This window comes from Macaca fascicularis, chromosome 17 (genome assembly GCF_037993035.2).
Source record: "Macaca fascicularis isolate 582-1 chromosome 17, T2T-MFA8v1.1".
Classification (NCBI taxonomy): Eukaryota; Metazoa; Chordata; class Mammalia; order Primates; family Cercopithecidae; genus Macaca; species Macaca fascicularis.
This window is the reverse complement of record NC_088391.1, coordinates 14,682,369-14,701,887: the sequence shown is the minus strand read 5'-3', so window position 1 is coordinate 14,701,887 and position 19,519 is coordinate 14,682,369. Positions and strand designations below refer to the sequence as shown.

At 33.1% G+C, this 19,519-nt stretch overlaps 1 protein-coding gene across 6 annotated transcripts in view; it reads right to left on the bottom strand.

The window, feature by feature from the left end:
• NBEA (neurobeachin) overlaps positions 1-19,519 on the bottom strand; it is a 741,630-nt gene that overhangs the window by 603,310 nt on the left and 118,801 nt on the right. For all 6 annotated transcript variants that reach the window (XM_005585622.4, XM_065533144.2, XM_065533146.1 and 3 more), the window contains exons 9-10: positions 6,570-6,767; positions 5,823-5,956 (exon numbers count right to left, since the gene is read on the bottom strand). In XM_005585622.4, the coding sequence (XP_005585679.2) occupies positions 5,823-5,956; positions 6,570-6,767 (332 nt within the window). The remainder of the gene's footprint in view (positions 1-5,822; positions 5,957-6,569; positions 6,768-19,519) is intronic.

Genomic DNA, 19,519 nt, shown 5'->3' with positions numbered 1-19,519 from the left:
AACCTTATTGCCAAAAAGGCGCCTTTTTTCCGCAGCAAGAGAGCGGTAGTGAAGGGTCAAAGACAAAGCAGAAACCTTGTAATAAGACAAAGAAAAATTTACAGAGAAAAATTAAGTGCTGAAAACTAAACAACATAAAGTAGTATTAAAAGTGGCTTTTGCTAAATTTAAAAAGAAGAAAAATCTATTTGAAAATTAAATGTAATGTTTCCTAATGTTTCAGACAGAATATTTAATGTATTTTACTTTTTACTACTTACAAATTAATTTGCATAGTGAATTCAATACATATTTCATTTTACTCTGCTTAAATCTCACTAACCAAATTACTTCATTTTTCTCCTCTAATAGTAGTAGTGTAAGTACATCAAATGCATTTTTTGTGTCTATTTATCACTTCAAAAATGTTTTCAGTACCAATTTAGCAATTTTTAAAGGCAAACAAAGAAATATGAATCTTAAGACATGTCAGTGGTACATTCTTTCTGAAAAATCTAAACTAAATATAACTGCATAAAAGATAGACTAATAAAAATATTTTAAATGCTTTTGGAAACTAAATTACTAATTATATTCTATATAGAAGAACAACCACTTCCATAAGAGAAACAATTATTATAAACACGTACTTATTTTAATTCTTTTCCCTATTAAAAGCAATTACATATTATCTTTAAGTCAGACTAAGTTGGATTAAGAATATGTAATTAAATTTTAACACTATATAACAGACATTTTTTCTGAATTAAAAATCAGGAAACATGGTCAGATAAAGGATTTTCATGTCACTTTTAAGTGTATGAGGAAATCTGGCTAAGGCAGTTAGACACTGAAATATTTAAATTTTCCAGATAATTCTGTTGCTTTACATATTACAATAGTACTAATCAGAATATTAGAATGAAATATTTAATTATTAAGATGTTGCTTAATTATTAAAGTGGCTGTAAAATTCAAGGTAATTACTGGAATAACTTATTAATTAGCAAGATAATATTAAGAAATAAATTGTGATTTAAGTTCACTAAACAAACTAATGAGTCATAAATATTCACATTACAAGAGGACTGTTCATATGATAGGACTGTTGACATAAATGCTTTATAGGATTCTCTAAACACTTTTATATCTTACGTTCCATCATTTTAGCAAACAAACTGTATTTATTGTAATTTTAAAAATGCTTTTCCCAGAAAAATATTCATATACTTAAGATAATTTATCACTTGAAATTTCTTCTTTATAAAAATTATCATAGTTTATAATAACATTAAAAATAAGTTTTAATAACTAAAAAGCTGTATCTAACCAACAGACTAGTACTCATGGAAAAAAGTAAAAAGAGAACTCATTAAGTGCCAACTATGTACCAGACGCTATGACAGATACTTTGCATGTCTTATTTTAATTCATACTACAATCAGATAAAGTTGGCACTTATTAAAATCATTCCACAGCTGGCAAAAGTGATTCTCAGAGTGGTCCACAGTGGTTTAGAGTAAGGGCTCTAGAGTCAGGCTTTCAGGACTAGGACCCTGGTCCTGCCACTTACGTCTCTGTGATCTTGAACAAATCATTCAATTTTTCTCTTCTTCACCAGCAAATAATTAGATTAAAATGCATGACTGACAGAATTCAAATATACAGAGATAAAAAACAAAACAGTGGCCATCAGGGGAAAGGGCAGCAGGGCTTGGAAGTCGGGAGATGTAGGTTAGAGGAAATAAAGTACCAGATATGTAGGATGAACAAGTACATCTAATGCACAACACGAGGACTGTAGGTAACAAAATTATACTTTGTATGTGATTCATAATAAGTAGGTTTTAGCTGCTTCCCTCCCCCCAAAAATAGGTAACTATGTGAGATGACAGACGTTAATTTGCTTCACTATAGTAACCTTTTTACTGTTTGTATCCCATAACATCATGCTGTACACCTTAAACATACACAATAAAACTTTTTTTTTAAAAAAGTGACTAGCACATGGTAAGTATTCAATAAATGCCACGTACCACTACTACAAACCCATGAATATCCCATCACCTAACATGAGACACTATAAAACAGGACAGGGATTTGAGTCTAAATTTGTCTTCCACCAAAAGAACACTTATGCAATATATCACATTGCTCTCTAATGAAACTATCTCTTGGTGTATTTTTAATTGTTTGATATACAAAACTCAATTCATACCTTGTTCTAGAAAACATAAATTTTTTTCAAAGCAAAGCTGTCTTAGGTCACACGATGAGGAAGGTTTTATTTTGTATCACCTACATAATTACCCATGTTCTTAAAAAAATAGTTCAACGTAAGAATATGTACTCAATAAGATGTATGTACTCAGTAATATGTACTCAATAAGATGTATGTACTCAATAATACGTACTCAACAAGAATAGTATGTACTCAGTCTACATAATCATCCAATTCAAAGGAAAATAAAGTTTCTGTTTAATTTCTTGAGTCATTCTAGACACAAGATACAAAAGCTATGTTACTTCAGAGTTTGAGTTATGCTCAAAAAATTAATCACATACACAAAGTTGCACTAGTAATAAATACTAAATTCAAGACTTGAACCCAAGTTTGTCTGACTTGAATGTCCATATATATAATAACTATAAGAAGTGGCCTTCATAATTTAAAAAGTCACAAAAATTATCCAGCAAAAATAAATTCATCTTTGAAGACTCTAGAAAATGAAATTATTGCTTCAATAATTTGGGGTGGTTTTTTGATACAGAGTCTCGCTCTGTTACCCAGGCTGAAGAGCAGTGGTGCGATCACAGCTGATGGCAACCTCCACCTCCTGGGCTCAAGTGATCCTCCTACCTCAGCCTCCCCAGTAGCTGGGGCTACAGGCACATGCCACCATGCCCAGCTAATTTTTTCTATTTTTTTGTAGAGATGGAGTTTTGTCATGCTGTCCAGGCTGGTCTTAAAATTCTGGACTCAAGCAATCTACCGGTCTCAGCCTCCCAAAGTGTTGGGATTACAGGCGTAAGCCACCACCCCCAGCCAATAATTTTTAAAAATTCTAAATCCCCTATATGAAGTAAAAACTCATCAAAGTTGATAAAAACAGTGTAGTAGTGCCAACGGAGGTAAGGCTTAAGAAACACTGAAAATTTTCATTAAAAGGCACTACTTAGCAGAGAAAAGTATGTGGAAGATAAAATGCTTCAGCTTGAAACACAGAGGGCAGAGAAGTAACTTATATGTGAGCTTAGCTCCATTTCTCAAAAAAGCAATTAAAAATTAGACAGTATTGCAACTTTCAGTCATCTCTTTACTATGCAATCAGACTTCCAAAAAGGAGTATATTAAATTTTTTCTGGAAGAGTTAAAAACTTCAAATTGATTATCCTTGATCTAGAACAATTTATTATTGACTAACAATAAGATGATAAATCCTTTTTCAAGGTCCCAATCATCTATACGAACTGATGATATAGCCATAAAACATAAAATTCTATAACCCCTGCACAGTCATGAATCTGTATTTTTCAAATAGAGGGAGAAATCCCACTTAACAGCTTGCAAAATCAAAGACTATTTCACCGATGCAAATAGTTTTCTATAATGGTTCCCTATAAAACATTAAATAACAAAAGACTGCATTACTGATCCACACAACTGTCCGTACCAAAGAGCAAATCTCAGATATTTAGGATACTGAAATAATTAATGAAAAAGTAATAGATAAGAATTCAAAATAGCACATAACTAAATCACAGGGTGGCCTGGAATTGAGTATGTATTATATTTAAAGAGGAGAGTGGTATCTTTCTTGTTATGTTTTCTATTGGCAAACTATAAACAGGGCCAGACATAGTGGCTCATGCCTGTAATCCCAGCACTTTGGGAGGCCAAGGCAGGTGACTCACTTGAGGTCAGGAGTTCAAGACCAGCCTGGCCAACATGGTGAAACTCTGTCTACTAAAAACACAAAAATTAGCTGGGCATGGTGGCAGGCGCCTGTAATCCCAGCTACTCGAGAGGCTGAGGCAAGAGAATTGCTTGAATCTGGGAAGTGGAGGTTGCAGTGAGCCAAGAGATCGCACCACTGCAGTCCAGCCTGGGCAACAGAGCAAGACTACATCTCAAATAAATAAATAAACAAACAAACTAAAGACATAATAGACATCACTGAAAAGGTTGGAATTAGTTGATATAGGGAGATATTAGGATGAATGATATAAAAGAACTAAAATCAAAATGAAAATAGGTATGCTGACTCCTCACACTATCTTTTATCTCCATGATGAAATAAATACAAGTTAAATACCAAGATGTAATATAAAATTTAAATGAGTTTTGAAGAAAGACGGTAAAAATAAACATACATCTTGGATGAATGAACCATATAACCTATTACATATGGTTTTAGCAGTAAGATTTTATAATATATGTATTTCATATTATTTCATAAGAAATATTTAAATTATACATGGATTTTTCTAGCGGCTACTTCATCTCCCACTTCTTTTCACAGTACTGACTAGATTTTAAATTACTGATCATAATGTGTCCTAGTTCACTGAGATGATAAATAGCAAAACATTTTGAATTTAAATAAAGGACTGAAATTTAAAGTTTGATTTTTCCACTAAGCTGAGCTGCCTTCCAATTAGATTATTTAAGATCTACAAGCAAAACAGTATCACAGTAGGACATAACCTCAGGATTCTTTTTCACTTCAAAGCTTTTTACTTTCAAAACTCCAACCTTTACACTATATTGATATAAAAGAAGGCAAGACCCATAGATGGGAAGTGAATGTTATAAATGTACAAATCTCATATCTATATTTAGATTTATACTTTACGTAAAGTTGTTCCCAAAACAGAAATAACATTATTAGAAATACTAAAATGGAATTTCATTAATAGGTAATTTAGATAATAATTATGAGAAAAAGTATTTCATTGTACCTTAAATTTTTCCCACACCTTCTAGATTCACCATCAATTCAAAATTAGATAACCCATGAAGGAGCTCATCTATATGTATATATACTAATGAAGCACTATAGTGTTACTTTTGGAATAAAATTAATGCTTATCTATATAACTTGCCCATTAAAATCCCCAAGCAGGGCAATGTGTATAGTCAAAATAATTACTACAATTCATTTTTAAATTCTTTTATGTATAATTCTAAGCTATAACATTAAATTAGAGTCTAGCACATGATTTTTTTTAAATAAAAGAGAAACTATAAAAATGCACATGAAATCACACTCATTAGAAGAGATTTAATTTTTACATAAACATGGATTTGCCACTGGTTAGATTTAAGTCCTCAAACATAAACTATATATAAATAAGGGATGATGCCAATTAATATTATGCTAGACTTATGCCATGACAAAAGCATTATAAAATAGTATCACTTTTTAAGATATAAATTATGTAATTGCTAATAAATATTATTCTTTTGAATAACTTTACCCTAGTAATTTTCTTCAACCTGACAGGGTTTCATGGTCAATTCAATCCATGAGTATATGCAAATGATAAGGTCAGGATTAATATTTTTCCCTCAACTACATATTATAATCACTATGCTATCTTTGGTAAGAATTTGCTATTTATTATCAAGAAAGGCATTCCTTTATGATATAACAACCTAAATGTCAGGGTTTTCTTTACTTATTGTATAAATATCTATCTCCATTAGTTCCAAAAAATTTTTATTAGTACTTTAAGGGCAGAACCCAAATACCATAATACATTTATACAGCACCGAGTATATCATGCATAGTCTAAGTGTGTATAAAATATCAGCAATTGTACATGCAAAGAAAACTTACCAGACAGTTGTTTCTACTTGACTGTCGTTGAGCTGCCGATTATCCAATTGGGCAAAAAGTGGAAAAAGCACTTGAATCCCTCCAATTGAATGAATTGCACTATGAATTGAATGTGTTACTATTGCTTTCACATCCTATGTCCAAAAACAAAAATGTGTATTAAACTTCTATAGAACGATTTTCATCACTATTTCCTTGTTCCAAGTACCTTTATAAGGGAATTAAATAACATAGTTGGACATTTTTAAGCCTTCAATTATAATTGCTATATACATATAAGACAAAAAAGTGAATACCTTTGCTAATCACTTTTAAATTTCAAATCTTAGGTTGAGACATTTTTACACTAAAAATATGAAGTTAAAATCAAACGTTATTTTAAAATCAGAAATACTATTGATGGATTTAAGACAAGTAATTTTATTGTTAGAGAATATTAGTAATACATTCTTAAAGCAAAGTATGTTTTTATATCTAACAATTAACTTATTCAGTTAATTGATTTAATTTCAAAGGCTATATAACATATAATAGATATGGCAGATTTCCTACTAAGGAGACAAAGCCAGGGTAGAGTATACTGCTACAGAAAAGAGAGACATTCTTTAAAGTTTCACTTAAAAGATCTGCAAAAGCCAAAAAGAAACAAAAAATCATAGATTTATAGATGAGCAATGTTTGACATATAAAATAAAGTTACTGTCAAATTCTAACAAGAACATGAAAACAAAGCCACAATTCACACACCTGAAGCATTAGAGCATGTGGGGAATGCACAAAAATTGATGCATTCTCTTTTGGTGATGATTCCAGGCAGAGTTGAGCATCAGTGGCCTTAGCATTATATGTAAAGGCAATGCTACTTGCAAGTTTTCCATCATATAAAACCTGTTTATGATGTTCTGCCAAATGAATATCACTCTCAGATTTAAACTTGAAGGTACTCTGAAAAAATAAAACTAAGGTAAACACTCTTTAAAAGCAATAATTAAACTCAAAAGTTTTAAAACAGAGAAACATTTACAATAATAAACTATTTGTGCACCTTTCACGTGTCAGGGACTATTCAATGGTGTTTCTTACTTTGTTATTGTCACTTTAATTCAGTGAGAGCTAAGTTTTATTATGACAATAAAGATGCTCAGATCTTCATTTTCTAATTTAAAGTTTTTCATTACTGGCAAAATCATTTCATTAGAAAAAAATATCAAACCTGATATTATATATAAATAGAATTTTACTTGACTACATCATAGCATAAGTTTAATTTTTCTTGTTAACACTTTAAAAAGTATTTACGTAAATAAACAGTGCCTGGCACATGAATAACTTACAGAGAAAAATGACCATCATTTTAGGCTATAAAAAGTTAATATGCAAAAATATTCCTATCCTTACTAAAAAGCAAATCAACCTATGAAATACCAATGACACTCAATAATAATATCACAATATACATACTAAACTCAGAAAAGAAGTTCATTAAAACATGTTATTACTTTCTATGAAAGATAAAAACTAAACATATGCCATCTGTAACAAGAAAGGTATTGTTATACGTGGTTAAAATTGCTCTACAGATATGAATCTAATAATGATAAATAATATTTAACCTTTGCAATAATCACATATCAGTATTACTATTAATTTCAACTTACAATTATGAAAATTGAATGTTACAGAAATTAAGATGTAGAAGGGACCAGCACATAATTCTAAGTCTTCTGATTTATAGTCCATATTCAATGTATCAATAGTGAAATCATCTTAAAATCCTGACTCTGCCACTAATTATCTTTTTCATGCTGAGGAAATCATTTAGCTGATGTGCCTCCAATTTTCTTACTCTAATGTTATAATAAGGTTAAATCAAATGTCCCAAACTCAAGTTCTTATGGGAGGTGCACAGATATGCATAAATGAACTGGGCCAGATGGGAACTTCCTCAAACTGGAGAATGTTTGTTCTTTCTAAAAGTGGCCCCTAAGTCAGTTGTTCAATGTTGCTAGTTCTTCCATATTTTTCAAGAGAAACATGAAATCTGAATTTCTATCTAAAATCACTATATTTTAAAATTTAATTCAAACATTTTAACACTTTGCAGACCAAACATGTCAGTTTTTACTTCTGGACTAGTGTGTAGAGACTATCTAATACAAAACTGGATGCAAACCATTAACTACTAGGCATGTGCCAAGACAAGAGCAACATGAATAATTAAAAATTTGTACACGCTGTAGTCTGAAGTATTTCACTGATAATACTTTTTTTTGAATGAGGATGGTAGTGTTATCACTAGAATGCTTAAGAACTCAGCATATCTACATTAAAAAAACAGTGACTGATTTAAAACACATAAGGTATGTTGTTAAACACTGAAATCAGCTTTCTGTGTCTGCATTTTACCACTGCTGAAACATTTGTATATCCCATTGTCTAGAACAAAACTCTTGCTTTCATTTTGTTCATACTGCTTACACCAGAATTAACAAGTTTTAATATTTTCTCTTAAAAGATTTAAAATCATTTTGTGGAAATGTAAGATATCTAATAAAATCTATTTTTATTTGGAAAAACATTGGTCTTAGTTTTTCTGAGCCCATGATATATACCATACCCGATTTTGGTTTGTAGGAGGAAAACACGTTTATATAATAATTAATTAAATCTAACACTTTTAGGTTTAAAAAAGTGTGTAATGTAATATAAACATAAAATCCATTAAATAAAGATAATTTTCTTATCTTCCCTTATTTGTAGTATTAGGTTATTTCTATGTCTTTAAATTTATATATAAAGGCGGATATGCGCAATGGCTCACACCTGTAATCTTAGCACTTTGAGAGGCCAAGGTGGGAGGATCACTTGAGGCCAGGAGTTTGAGATCAGCCTGGGCAACAAAGAGACCCCATCTCTACCCAAAAATTAAAAATCAGCCGAGTGTGGTGTCACACAGCTGTAGTCCCAGCTCTTCAGGAGGCTGAGGTGGAAGGATCACTGAGCCCAGAATTTTGAGACCACAATGAGCCATGATCATGCCTCTGCACTCCACCCTGAGTGACAGAGTGAGACCCTGACTCTTAAAAAAAAGTTAGAAAGAAAAAATTTTACATAAAAGTATAAGCCTTTATATAATTATCAATATTTATTGTATTATTTCTTTCAGAAGAATTTTCATAGGAAGAACTGTTATATAAAACTGTATGAACAGAACAAGATGAGAATGAGGAGTGATTGCAAATAGGCAGGTAGGATCCTTCTGGGTTGATAGAAATGTTCTAAAATTAAATTGTAGTGATGTCTACACAACTTTTTAAGTTTATAAAAAATAATTGACTTGGACACTTAACATTAATGACTCGTATGGCATGTAAATTACACTTCAATAAAACTGTTACAATTATTTTAAAAGAAGAAAAGAAGGTATGAATATATTTTGTACTAATTACACTCAAATGAGGAAAGTATGATGCATGCTTTTCAATATGGACCACTTCAGCATAACAAAGAAGGTGGGTGGAAGCAAAGCTGTACTGAGCTAAGGAAATGACTCCAAGTGGTTACTGAATCCACAGAAACAAAAGAAGAGATTCATAAATGATAAATCAGAAGATCAATATAACAAAATCTACAAACATATACTGTATCTCCTTTCTTCTCTCAGCTTCTTTAAAAGACACAATTATTTGAAGTAATAATTATGTCATGTTGGGTTTGTAACATACACAGATCTTACATATGTAACAATAATATCACAAAAAACAGAGAAAACAAATAGAGCTATATAGAAGTAACATTTATATAATTCACTAGGATAAAATTAATATAAATCTGAGGCTGATTCCAGTGAGCTAAGATTTATAGGGTAAGCTCTAATACAATCACTAAGGAAACGTTTTTTTAAGTGAAAAAATTATTTAAAAATGGAAAATGCTATATAAGAAAATAAGCACATAATCCAAAGAAAGCAGTAAAGAATAAAGAAAGAAATAAAAACACAAGACACACAGCTAACAAAAAGTAAAATGACAGATGGAAACCTAACTATCAATAATCACATTAAAGATGAATGAAATAACCAATCAAATCAAAAGGCAGAGATTGTCAGATTGGATAATAAAATAAGATTCAATAACATACTGTTTATAGAATATTCAAAGGTAAAAACATATTTAAATACATGAGAAAAAATATCAAGAAACCACAAGAAAGCTGGAATGGCTGTGCTAATATCAGACAAAATAGACTTTAAAACAAGATATATTATTAGGTATTAAAAAGACATTGAATAATGATAAAAGGGCCAATCATCAGGAGGATACAGCAATCGTAAACATATGTGCGCCCAACAACAGAGCGTCAAAACACATGAAGAAACAGCTGAAGAAATGAAGGGAGAAATACACAAGTAAACAATAATAGCTGGGCATTTGATTTTTTTTTGGTAGGTCATAGCTTCCTCCATCTTTATTTTCTGATATAGGAAAATACAAGAGTAACTTCTGTTAGCTTTAAAACTTATAAAACCATTCGCTACATAGTTTTCCATGCATAACATCTAAATCCTAGAGAGAAACACATGGTGTTAAATACAGAAAGTGCTGAAGCCCAACAGAGATTTCCTATTAGGTTCAAAATGAGGATTGAAAGCTATAAGTGAAAAGGTTTAAGGTTTAAAAAAAAATAAGAGTTCATATGAAAAAAACGGGTGGGTGTTAAAGGGAGGAGAGCCCACTTATAAGCAGTGGGAAAGGTACTTCCAGAAGTCCATGTAATTCTCAGGAAAAGGCAAATTTTGCTTATTTTTAGACAAACCATTGGAAAAAAACAGGCTAACAATCATCTCCCGTAGGAATAGTCTGGAAAGTGGACAGGACGGCTTGAAGTGAAACAGCATAACTGGCTCCACCCAGGGTGTCATTTCACCATTAAGGGACTCGATCAGATTTCACTAAGTAGAGTTGTTACGTCACCACCAATAAAAGTCCTATGTTCTTTTGGGGAGAAATATCTGGGTATAATATTTCTACTGCCTCTAATGGTTGATTAAGATTTCAAGTCTTTCTAGGCTCTTCCTCCCTCCCTTCCTTCCTCCCTCCCTCTCTCCCTTCCTCCCTCCCTCCCTTCCTCCCTTCCTCCGAAGCTTCCTCTCTTCCTTTCTTCCTTCCTTCTTTTCTTTCTTTTTCTTTCTTCTTTTTTTGGTAAGATTTGAGGAAAAGGTCAACAGATAAGCAGGATATTTTAAAAGATTTGAGCTGAGTGGGGTCAGTGACCAAAAGATCTATTCTGCAAGTCCAGTTTGCCATACACACACACACACACACACACACACACACACACACACACTTTAAGTTCTAGGGTACATGTGCACAACGTGCAGGTTTGTTACATATGTATACATGTGCCACGTTGGTGTGCTACACCCATTAACTCATCATTTACATTAGGTATATCTCCTAATGCTATCCCTCCCCTCTATACTCAACTTTCCATTCATAAGATCAAGAAGGAAATTGAAGATTTGAACAAAAACCAAACAGAACTAACAGACATCTCTAGAACACACCATCCCAAAACAGCATAATACACATTCTTCCAAAGTACACATAGCCGGGCTCAGTGGCTCATGCCTGTAATCCCAACACTTTGGGAGGCTGAGGTAGAAGGATCACTTGAGGCCAGGAGTTCAAAACTAGCCTGAGCAACAGAGCAAGACCCTGTCTCTATAAAAAACTGAAAAATTAGTCAGGCACAGTGGCTTGTGCCTATAGTCCCAGCTACTCAAGAGGCTGAGGCAGGAGCATAGATTGAGCCCAGGAGTCTAAGACTCCAGTGTGCTAGGACTGCATCACTGCACTCCAGCTTAGGTGACAGAAGGAGAGGCCCTGTTTCCAAAATAAAAATGTACACATCAAACATTCTCCTGGATAGACCAAACTCAGGTCATAAAACAAACCTGAATAAATTTATGAAGACAGATGTAATACAAAGTATATTATCTGTCCAAACTGGAATGTTAGAAATCAATAATATAAAGGAATTTGAGGAATTCACAAATATGTAGAAATAAACACATTCCTAAATAACCAATGTGTCAAAGAAGAAATAATCAAAAGAGAAATTGTGAAATATTTTAAGATGAATAAAGACACAAATATCAAAATATAAGCAGTTAAGGCACTTAGAAATTTATACCTGTAAATGTTTGTATTTAAAAAGAAGACTTCAAATCAACAACTAAACCTCCCACCTTATGTCCCTGGAAGCAAAAAACCAAACTAAACATAAAACAAGCAGAAAGAAAAAAATAAAAATAATTATAGAAGAACTTAATGAAATAGAGAATAAGAAAACTGTGAAAACAAAATGAAACCAAAAGCCAGTTCTTTGAAAAGATCAACACTATTAACAAGCCTATAGCTAGACTGATTAACATACTATTATCTCAACAGACACACAAAGCATATTTGACAGAATCTAACACTTTTTATGATAGAAAGCATTGAACAAAGTAGGAGTAGAATGGAACTTCTATCTACTAAAAAAAGCATCTATGAAAAACCTACAGCCAGCAACATAGTGCAATTTGTTGCAGGATGTCAGAGCATAAGAAGGGCAGGAAGGGTAGGTAGGAGAGCTGCTCAGTTCATGATGTCAAAATTCTAAAACAGTGATAGGGCTTCTACCTGAAACAACAAGGAAGAGGTAAGTGGGTTGTGCCTTGACATAAAGTTTCTGAGTATGTGCAAGGTAAGGAAGGTTAAGTACACTAAGGACTTCTCTGTGTAGGGAGTCAGAGTCTGAAAAGGATGAGAAAGCATCTGCCTGAGAGGAGATGGCAAACCTTGGGAGGCAGCTGAATCTACAGTGGGGGTTGAAAATCATTCATCTGGTGTGTGGCTTGGCAGGTCAGAGCCTGGGCAGGCAGAGGAGGGCATCCTCATGGGGCGGGGAGCGGGGGGCGGTGCCTGGCTCAGGTTGTTGTAGCCTGAAAAAGATGAGAGAATATGCACAAAGGGAAGCAACCAGGCAAGGGAAGGCACAACACCAGCAGGGCAGGGAGCCATTGCCTAAAGGAGTAAGCTAGGATGGGGTGTCAAGAGTTCTAGAGAGGGTAGCATCTGAATAAGAGGGTTGTCCAGCAGGAGGTAAAGAAACCTGGGGCTCCAGAAGGATGGGGAAGGCATCAGGTCAACAGCCTAGCTCAGTATATTGTGCTAGAACTGAGGGAGGGTTAAGAGTGCATCCATGATGGAAGGCAGCCAGAAAAGAAGCCAACACCTGCCTCAGGTAAAGAGAGCATCCATATGGAAAATGAAGGAAAGACTGAGAAGCTGTTTGATGTATTATAATGTAAATGAAGTAAACTGGATCTTTTTACTATAAAAGACATTATACGACAGTTAGCAAAAATTTAATGGGGTCTGAGAATTAAATGTTAGTAACAAATCGATGTTAACCTCTTGATTTCATGTTACACAATATTACGTGAAAGAATGTTCTCACTTGTAGGAACATAACATTCAGGAATGATGGAGCATCATGTCAGTAGTCACTCTCATGGTTCAGGAAAAAAACTGACTGGCATAGTCCTTGTAGCTTTTCTGTAATTTTTATTTTACTTTTAAATTTTAAAATGAGAGAGAAATAAAGAAGGAGATAAAGATTTAAGAGAAAGTGAAATAACAGAAGTGATTTAAGAGAAATGTTAAAGATAAGCAAAGTAAATAAACATGCATAGTCAAGTCTCTGGAGAAGAAAACCAAAGCAAGGAAATAGAAGAAATTCTAAAAGTATAGTACAATAATAATTTCTTAAAATATGAAAAGATGCAAACTACATATGAAAGTGCACACCACATACCTGGGAAGTTAACTCACAATGACCAACCCCAAGATATATCTACCAAAATTACTAGATTTAAGGAAAAAGAAAAAAAAATCCTTCGAACATCTAACAAGACTAAGTGCCTTGTAATGGAGAAGATACTACATTGTCAACAGACTTTCAATACCAATACCCCATGCCAGAGAAAAATTAGTAGCATATTTAAGACATCCAAAGAAAGAAAAGTCAGGGAATGCATTCCTCAAGAAATACTATTTCTATGAGCTCTTCCTGAGGAATCTACTATAGAAACAGCTAAAACACAGCCAAAACACATCAATATAAGGAAATAATATAAGCCTTAAACACACAGGAACTTACAGAACTAGGATTATGTAAGAGTTAAGACAGAATGGTATGTAAAAACTGTGTGTGCTCACAATGCAGATAAGACCTTGTATTAGCTTGCTGAGTCTGCTATGACAAAGTACCAGAGTGTAGATGGCTTAAATAAAAGAAGTTTAATTTCCCACAGTTCTGGAGGATGTATATGGGTGTCAGCAGGGTTTTCTTCTGAAGACTCTCGCCTTGGTTTGAAGATAGCCTAACCACCTTTTCTTCCCTGTGTCTTCACATGGTCTTCCTTTTGCATGTGTCTGTGTCCTAATTTCCTCCTCTTTATGAGGATACTAGTCATATCGGATTAGGAACCAATAACTAAATGACCTCACTTAATCTCAATTACCTCTTTAAAGATCCTGTCTTCAAAAACAGTCACCTTACAGACTACTGAGGGTTAGAATTTTAGTGAATTTTAGGGGAACATAATTCACCTTGTAACATACCTCAACTATTTTAAAAATGGCAAGAGGGAGAATGAAGAAACATATGCAAAAACAAATTAACTGCATTTTCAGTCATTATAACAATTGGACATTATTGGTATTGTTATTCTGAGACTGTTCTTTATGTATAATTATGGGATTTTCTAATCTATTATCCTGTGTCTATTTGACAATCAGTATCCTCACTGAAGAAGAAAGGAGATTTAACTTCAAACAGGTCAAGTTAAAACACCACACTCTCCTGCTTTTTCTCATTATTCCCTTGCTTTTCTCATTCTCCTTTGCTGGTACGTCTGCATCTCCTCAACTTACAAACACTGGCTTTCCAAAGGACTCATTTCTCAATTATCTTTTTCTCTGAACTCACTTCATTGGTACCCACACCCTGTCCTTTACCTTTAAATCCTGTCCATATCCTGCCAATGCCAAATTTCTATCTCCAACCTAGATGTCGCCTCTGAACTCCAGACGTACTTCATTTTTCCATTTAGATATCTATCGGTCATCTCAAACAACTATGTCCATAACCTATGTCCATAACCAAATATTTGATCTTCTCTGCCAAAACTTATTTCTTCATAGTCCTCCCCATCTCATGAGGACAAATCCATCAGGTCAGTTGTTCAGGCTAAAATTCATGGGGTTTCTTGCTCCTCTCAATCCTCTCTTGCTCCCTTAACCTATGTTCACAGTGACAGAAAATCCTACTGGCACTACCTCCAAAGTATGTCCAAAAGCTGACCTTTCAGAGTCTTAGATATTTTAGATATGCTTTATCAAAAATCTAATCAAGTCTCAATACTTTCCAGAGCTCTTTCACTAAATAACTCCAACAGTCCCCTAACTAGTCTCCCTACTTCCACCTTTTCTCCCTATTTACCATAGTAACCAGAGTGATCCTTTTCAAATTGGTATTAGGCCAGGACACTCAAAACTTTTCAATGGCTGTCCCTCTCACTCAAGAGCAAAAATGAAGTCATAACAATCCTCTGAAAGCATATAGTTGTTTTCTGAATTAATCTTTGACGCTCCCCCTTGCTCCTTCTGTGACAGTCACAGGAACACAGTCACAGTGTTCTTTAATCTGTGAAGTAAGCTTCTGCTAATGGCCTTCCTTCTTGCTCTGGCATTTAACCTTAAAGCTTTTCCCCAGATATCCACTTAGCTAGCATCAACTTCCATCTTTTTTACCTGCTTTGTGTGTCTCATAGCTCTCATCATCACATAGACACTATTTATTTTTCTTTTGTTTTGTTACCTGTCTTCTCCCATGATACTGCACACCCTACTTCTCCAAAATACAGGCAGGGGTTTTTGTTGGTTTTGTTTAATTGTTATATCCCTAACATCTAGAACAGTGTCCACATGTTTAATAAAAGAATGAACAGATGAATTAGTGAAGGCTCATTATTTGTATTTCATTTACCTCACCTGTAGTAGCTAGCATTGATTTATTTTGTTTTTCCTTTCAACTGAGCTTTTGTTACCTTTAATTTGAAAGAGGGGTCTAGAGCATATGCTATAGGTAAATGAAATACTGGATACACATTTACCTATCATTCAAGAAAAGACATGCAATTTTCACTTTGTTAATTTTGCTTTAGCCATTGAATTGTAGTCAACATCATTCTATCAAGACACGTTGTAACATACAGTAACTTTTCAACTATATAGATGCATTTATAGCCTCTCCCCAAATCTTTCCATTAGTTGTCATATGTATTACATGTATATACTCCTAATCATCCAGGTTTTCTTCCTCAGTCAGTAATGACAGTCAAATAACAACAAATTTCTTTAATTTTCTTTCAAAAGCCTTAAAGAATATTTTCACTGGATAAAAAAATTCTATGTTGATTGATTTTTTTCTTCCATTCATAACTTTAAGGATTTTGTTCCACCTCTATGGCTTTCCTGCTTTCTGATGAGATGCGTACAGATATTCAAATTATTGTTCCCTTATCAATGTCTAGTTTTCCTCTGCCTGCTTACAAGATTTTCTCTTTATCTTTGGTTTTCCACACTTTGACCGTAATGTGCCTACTTTGGTTCTCTTTGCATTTATTTTGGTTGGAATTTTCAGAGTTTCTTCAATCTATAAATATAAGCCTTTTACCAAATCTGAGAAGTTTTTGATCATCATTTATTCAAATATTTTTTCTGGCTCTTTCACTTACACTGTGTCTATTAGACCTTTCAAAATTGCCCCATACATCTCCAGGGTTCTATTTTGTTACCCCAATCTTTCATAACTCTCTTCCAAGTTTATATCAATCTATACTCAAGTTCATTTACTTCTCTATCATATTAACTCTGCTAATAAGCCCATACAGTTTTTTAATTTTGATATATTTTTCAGTTCTAGAACTGCCATCTGATTTTGTTTTATTTCATGGTTGACACTTCCTATCTTTTAATTCATCGTAAGTAAATTTTTCTCACTAGTTATAATAGACTTCATGTGGTATTTCCTCACTAGTTATAATAGACTTCATGTGGTATTTCCAACATGTGGGTTATCTTGGAGTTGGTATATGATGATTTTCTCTTCCCTTGAGAATAAGTCACATTTTCCTGACTATTTTTAGAATAAGTACTTTTGGATTATATGCTAAATTTTGTGACTATTGCTCTGTACAATATTGTAGAGAAATTTTCTGGCCAGAAAGTTTCCTATAAAAGCAAAAAATGGAGATATCAAGCCATGTAGACTGACTGTTCCATATATTGACTACCCTCCAAAGCCTGCCTGCTTTTATTCAATCTCCATAACCCTCAAATAGATGTTATCTACATTATGTGCAGAGTTTGCAAATGGTTATTTGTGAGAATATCAGTTTGTTAGGAGCTCACCCCTCCATACAAGTATTGGAAATCCTCTGAAGTGAATTTTAATTTTGGAGGTTGTGTTATACTTTTTCTCTTATCAGTTAGAACTTTATTATGATATAGCAAATTATAAATACCATTATGTTACGATATTCATAAATGAAGGAGAGAACTCAAAGCTAAATTTTCAAATATCTGGCAATGAAGACTAACTGCTTGCCACAAGGGTTAACGTAACACTGATAAAATATCTAGTAATAATTATAAAATATAAAACTTTTGTTTAAATCTGATTTGCAAGCTTATGTCAAAGGGCCATCTGATACACAAGATTTTATAATCTCGAAGACATTAAATAACTCCAAATAGAGATCCACAGTAAACTTACCTGGTAGTAAATTTTACCATACTAGACAAATCTACAGTGAGATTTTCTGTATTTTAAATATTTTCTGAATTTCTGTATTTTACTTTCCAAACTGAATGGTTTATTTAGTTAATAAGTGATACCCTAACTTATTACTGCCAGAAAATAACCAAGTATAGAATTTTTACTGATAAGCTGCAATGCTCAAAACCAAATGTTCGACAGAACAAAAATTACCTGGCACTCCAGTGACCAACAAGTCAAAATCATTTGTAACAGGCTCCATTGAATATATAGTTTGACGACATTATTTGAAGGTAGAATTAACTTATTTTATTAATTTCGAAGCCCATATGTTGACATGCTATCTACACTAAACTCAGAATCATAAATATTGTCTGACCATTACAATGAAAGAAAGTTCCATATAACTCAAGGCAAAACATATAAATACTATGTTATTATACAACACTAAGTAATTTAAACTCCGTTTGGGATTTATCCAAATGTCCACTAGTTATTATATTCCCTACACCTTAAAAATTCCACTGTAGCCCTCTACTCCTTCACTCACAGGAAGTGACTTTACCAAGATAATTGTGAGTATAATGTGTGAACTACTCAGCTTTTCTTCTATCAAAACACAATCTGATCATATGCATTCTTCCTTCCCTATATTTTCTGAATTCCTACAAAAAAAAGTTTTTTAATATGAAAAATTTTTGCTGATGCCTGTCACGGTAGCAATTGTACTTATAATATTTACAAATTGAGAAAATGCATGTATCCGTGGATTTATCATCAACCCCCACTAACAACAATGGGTGCGGTGAGCTGAGAACGTTCAAAACTTAATAAAATACTCTCTGATGTAACGCCCAAATTTACAGGTTTCTCTCTTAAAAGTTCTGACTTTAGGCACTCTACTGTGTGTTAGGAAAACAAGGATACACTATGTCACGTGAGCTGTGCACACATGATGACAGGGTTACTGCTCATTATCACTGTTGTTAAAAAGAACAACAAGAAAGACTTGTGAAAAGAATACTACAAATTACAAAATTTGCAAAGCTGTTTAGGACAAAATTTGCTTCTTTGTGAATAGAAGAATTACAAAATTGCTTATATTCAGCCCTTTTCCTTGATGTTGCAAGGAAGCTCCCATCAATTCTGAAATTTTGCATTAGCAATCGTATTGGATTTGTATTTTCTTGATATTCTACCTTTTTATATTTCATTTGTTTGCTTGTCACTCTATTCAATATCATTCTATTAGAGCTTAAAAAGACACTGCAAGTATTTTATGAAACAACTCAAATAAGTAGGAAAGAAAAGCAGGCCGCATATTAATAAAAAATGTGAATTACAAAAATATTCCTATGCAAGATCAACAATGGCAGAACCAGGATGCAAACCCAACAAAACGACCCATGAAAGAAAAAGCAGCTGTACAAGCACAAATGCATTTCAAGAGCTAGTAAGACAAAAACAAAAATGATATGGAGAATATATGATAGCAAGTATTGTTACCTTGACATAAAAATAATAGCATTATTATTCTTCAATATTATTATGGTTATTAAAGTCATTGAGAACAAAAGGTATTTTAATATGATTAATTCAAACTTTCCTCTCTCGCTGTGTCTCACGCTCTCTCTATCTATATATAAATGACATAAAAAGAGAAATACCAATGCAAAAATACAAAGGCCAAAGAAGGAATATTTTTAATATTTACTACTCCTTTCCATAACACAATGTTCACATTAATTATTTAAATTGAGTTCAATAAAAAACCACACTTCCATACAAGACAAGTACTCCTTCAG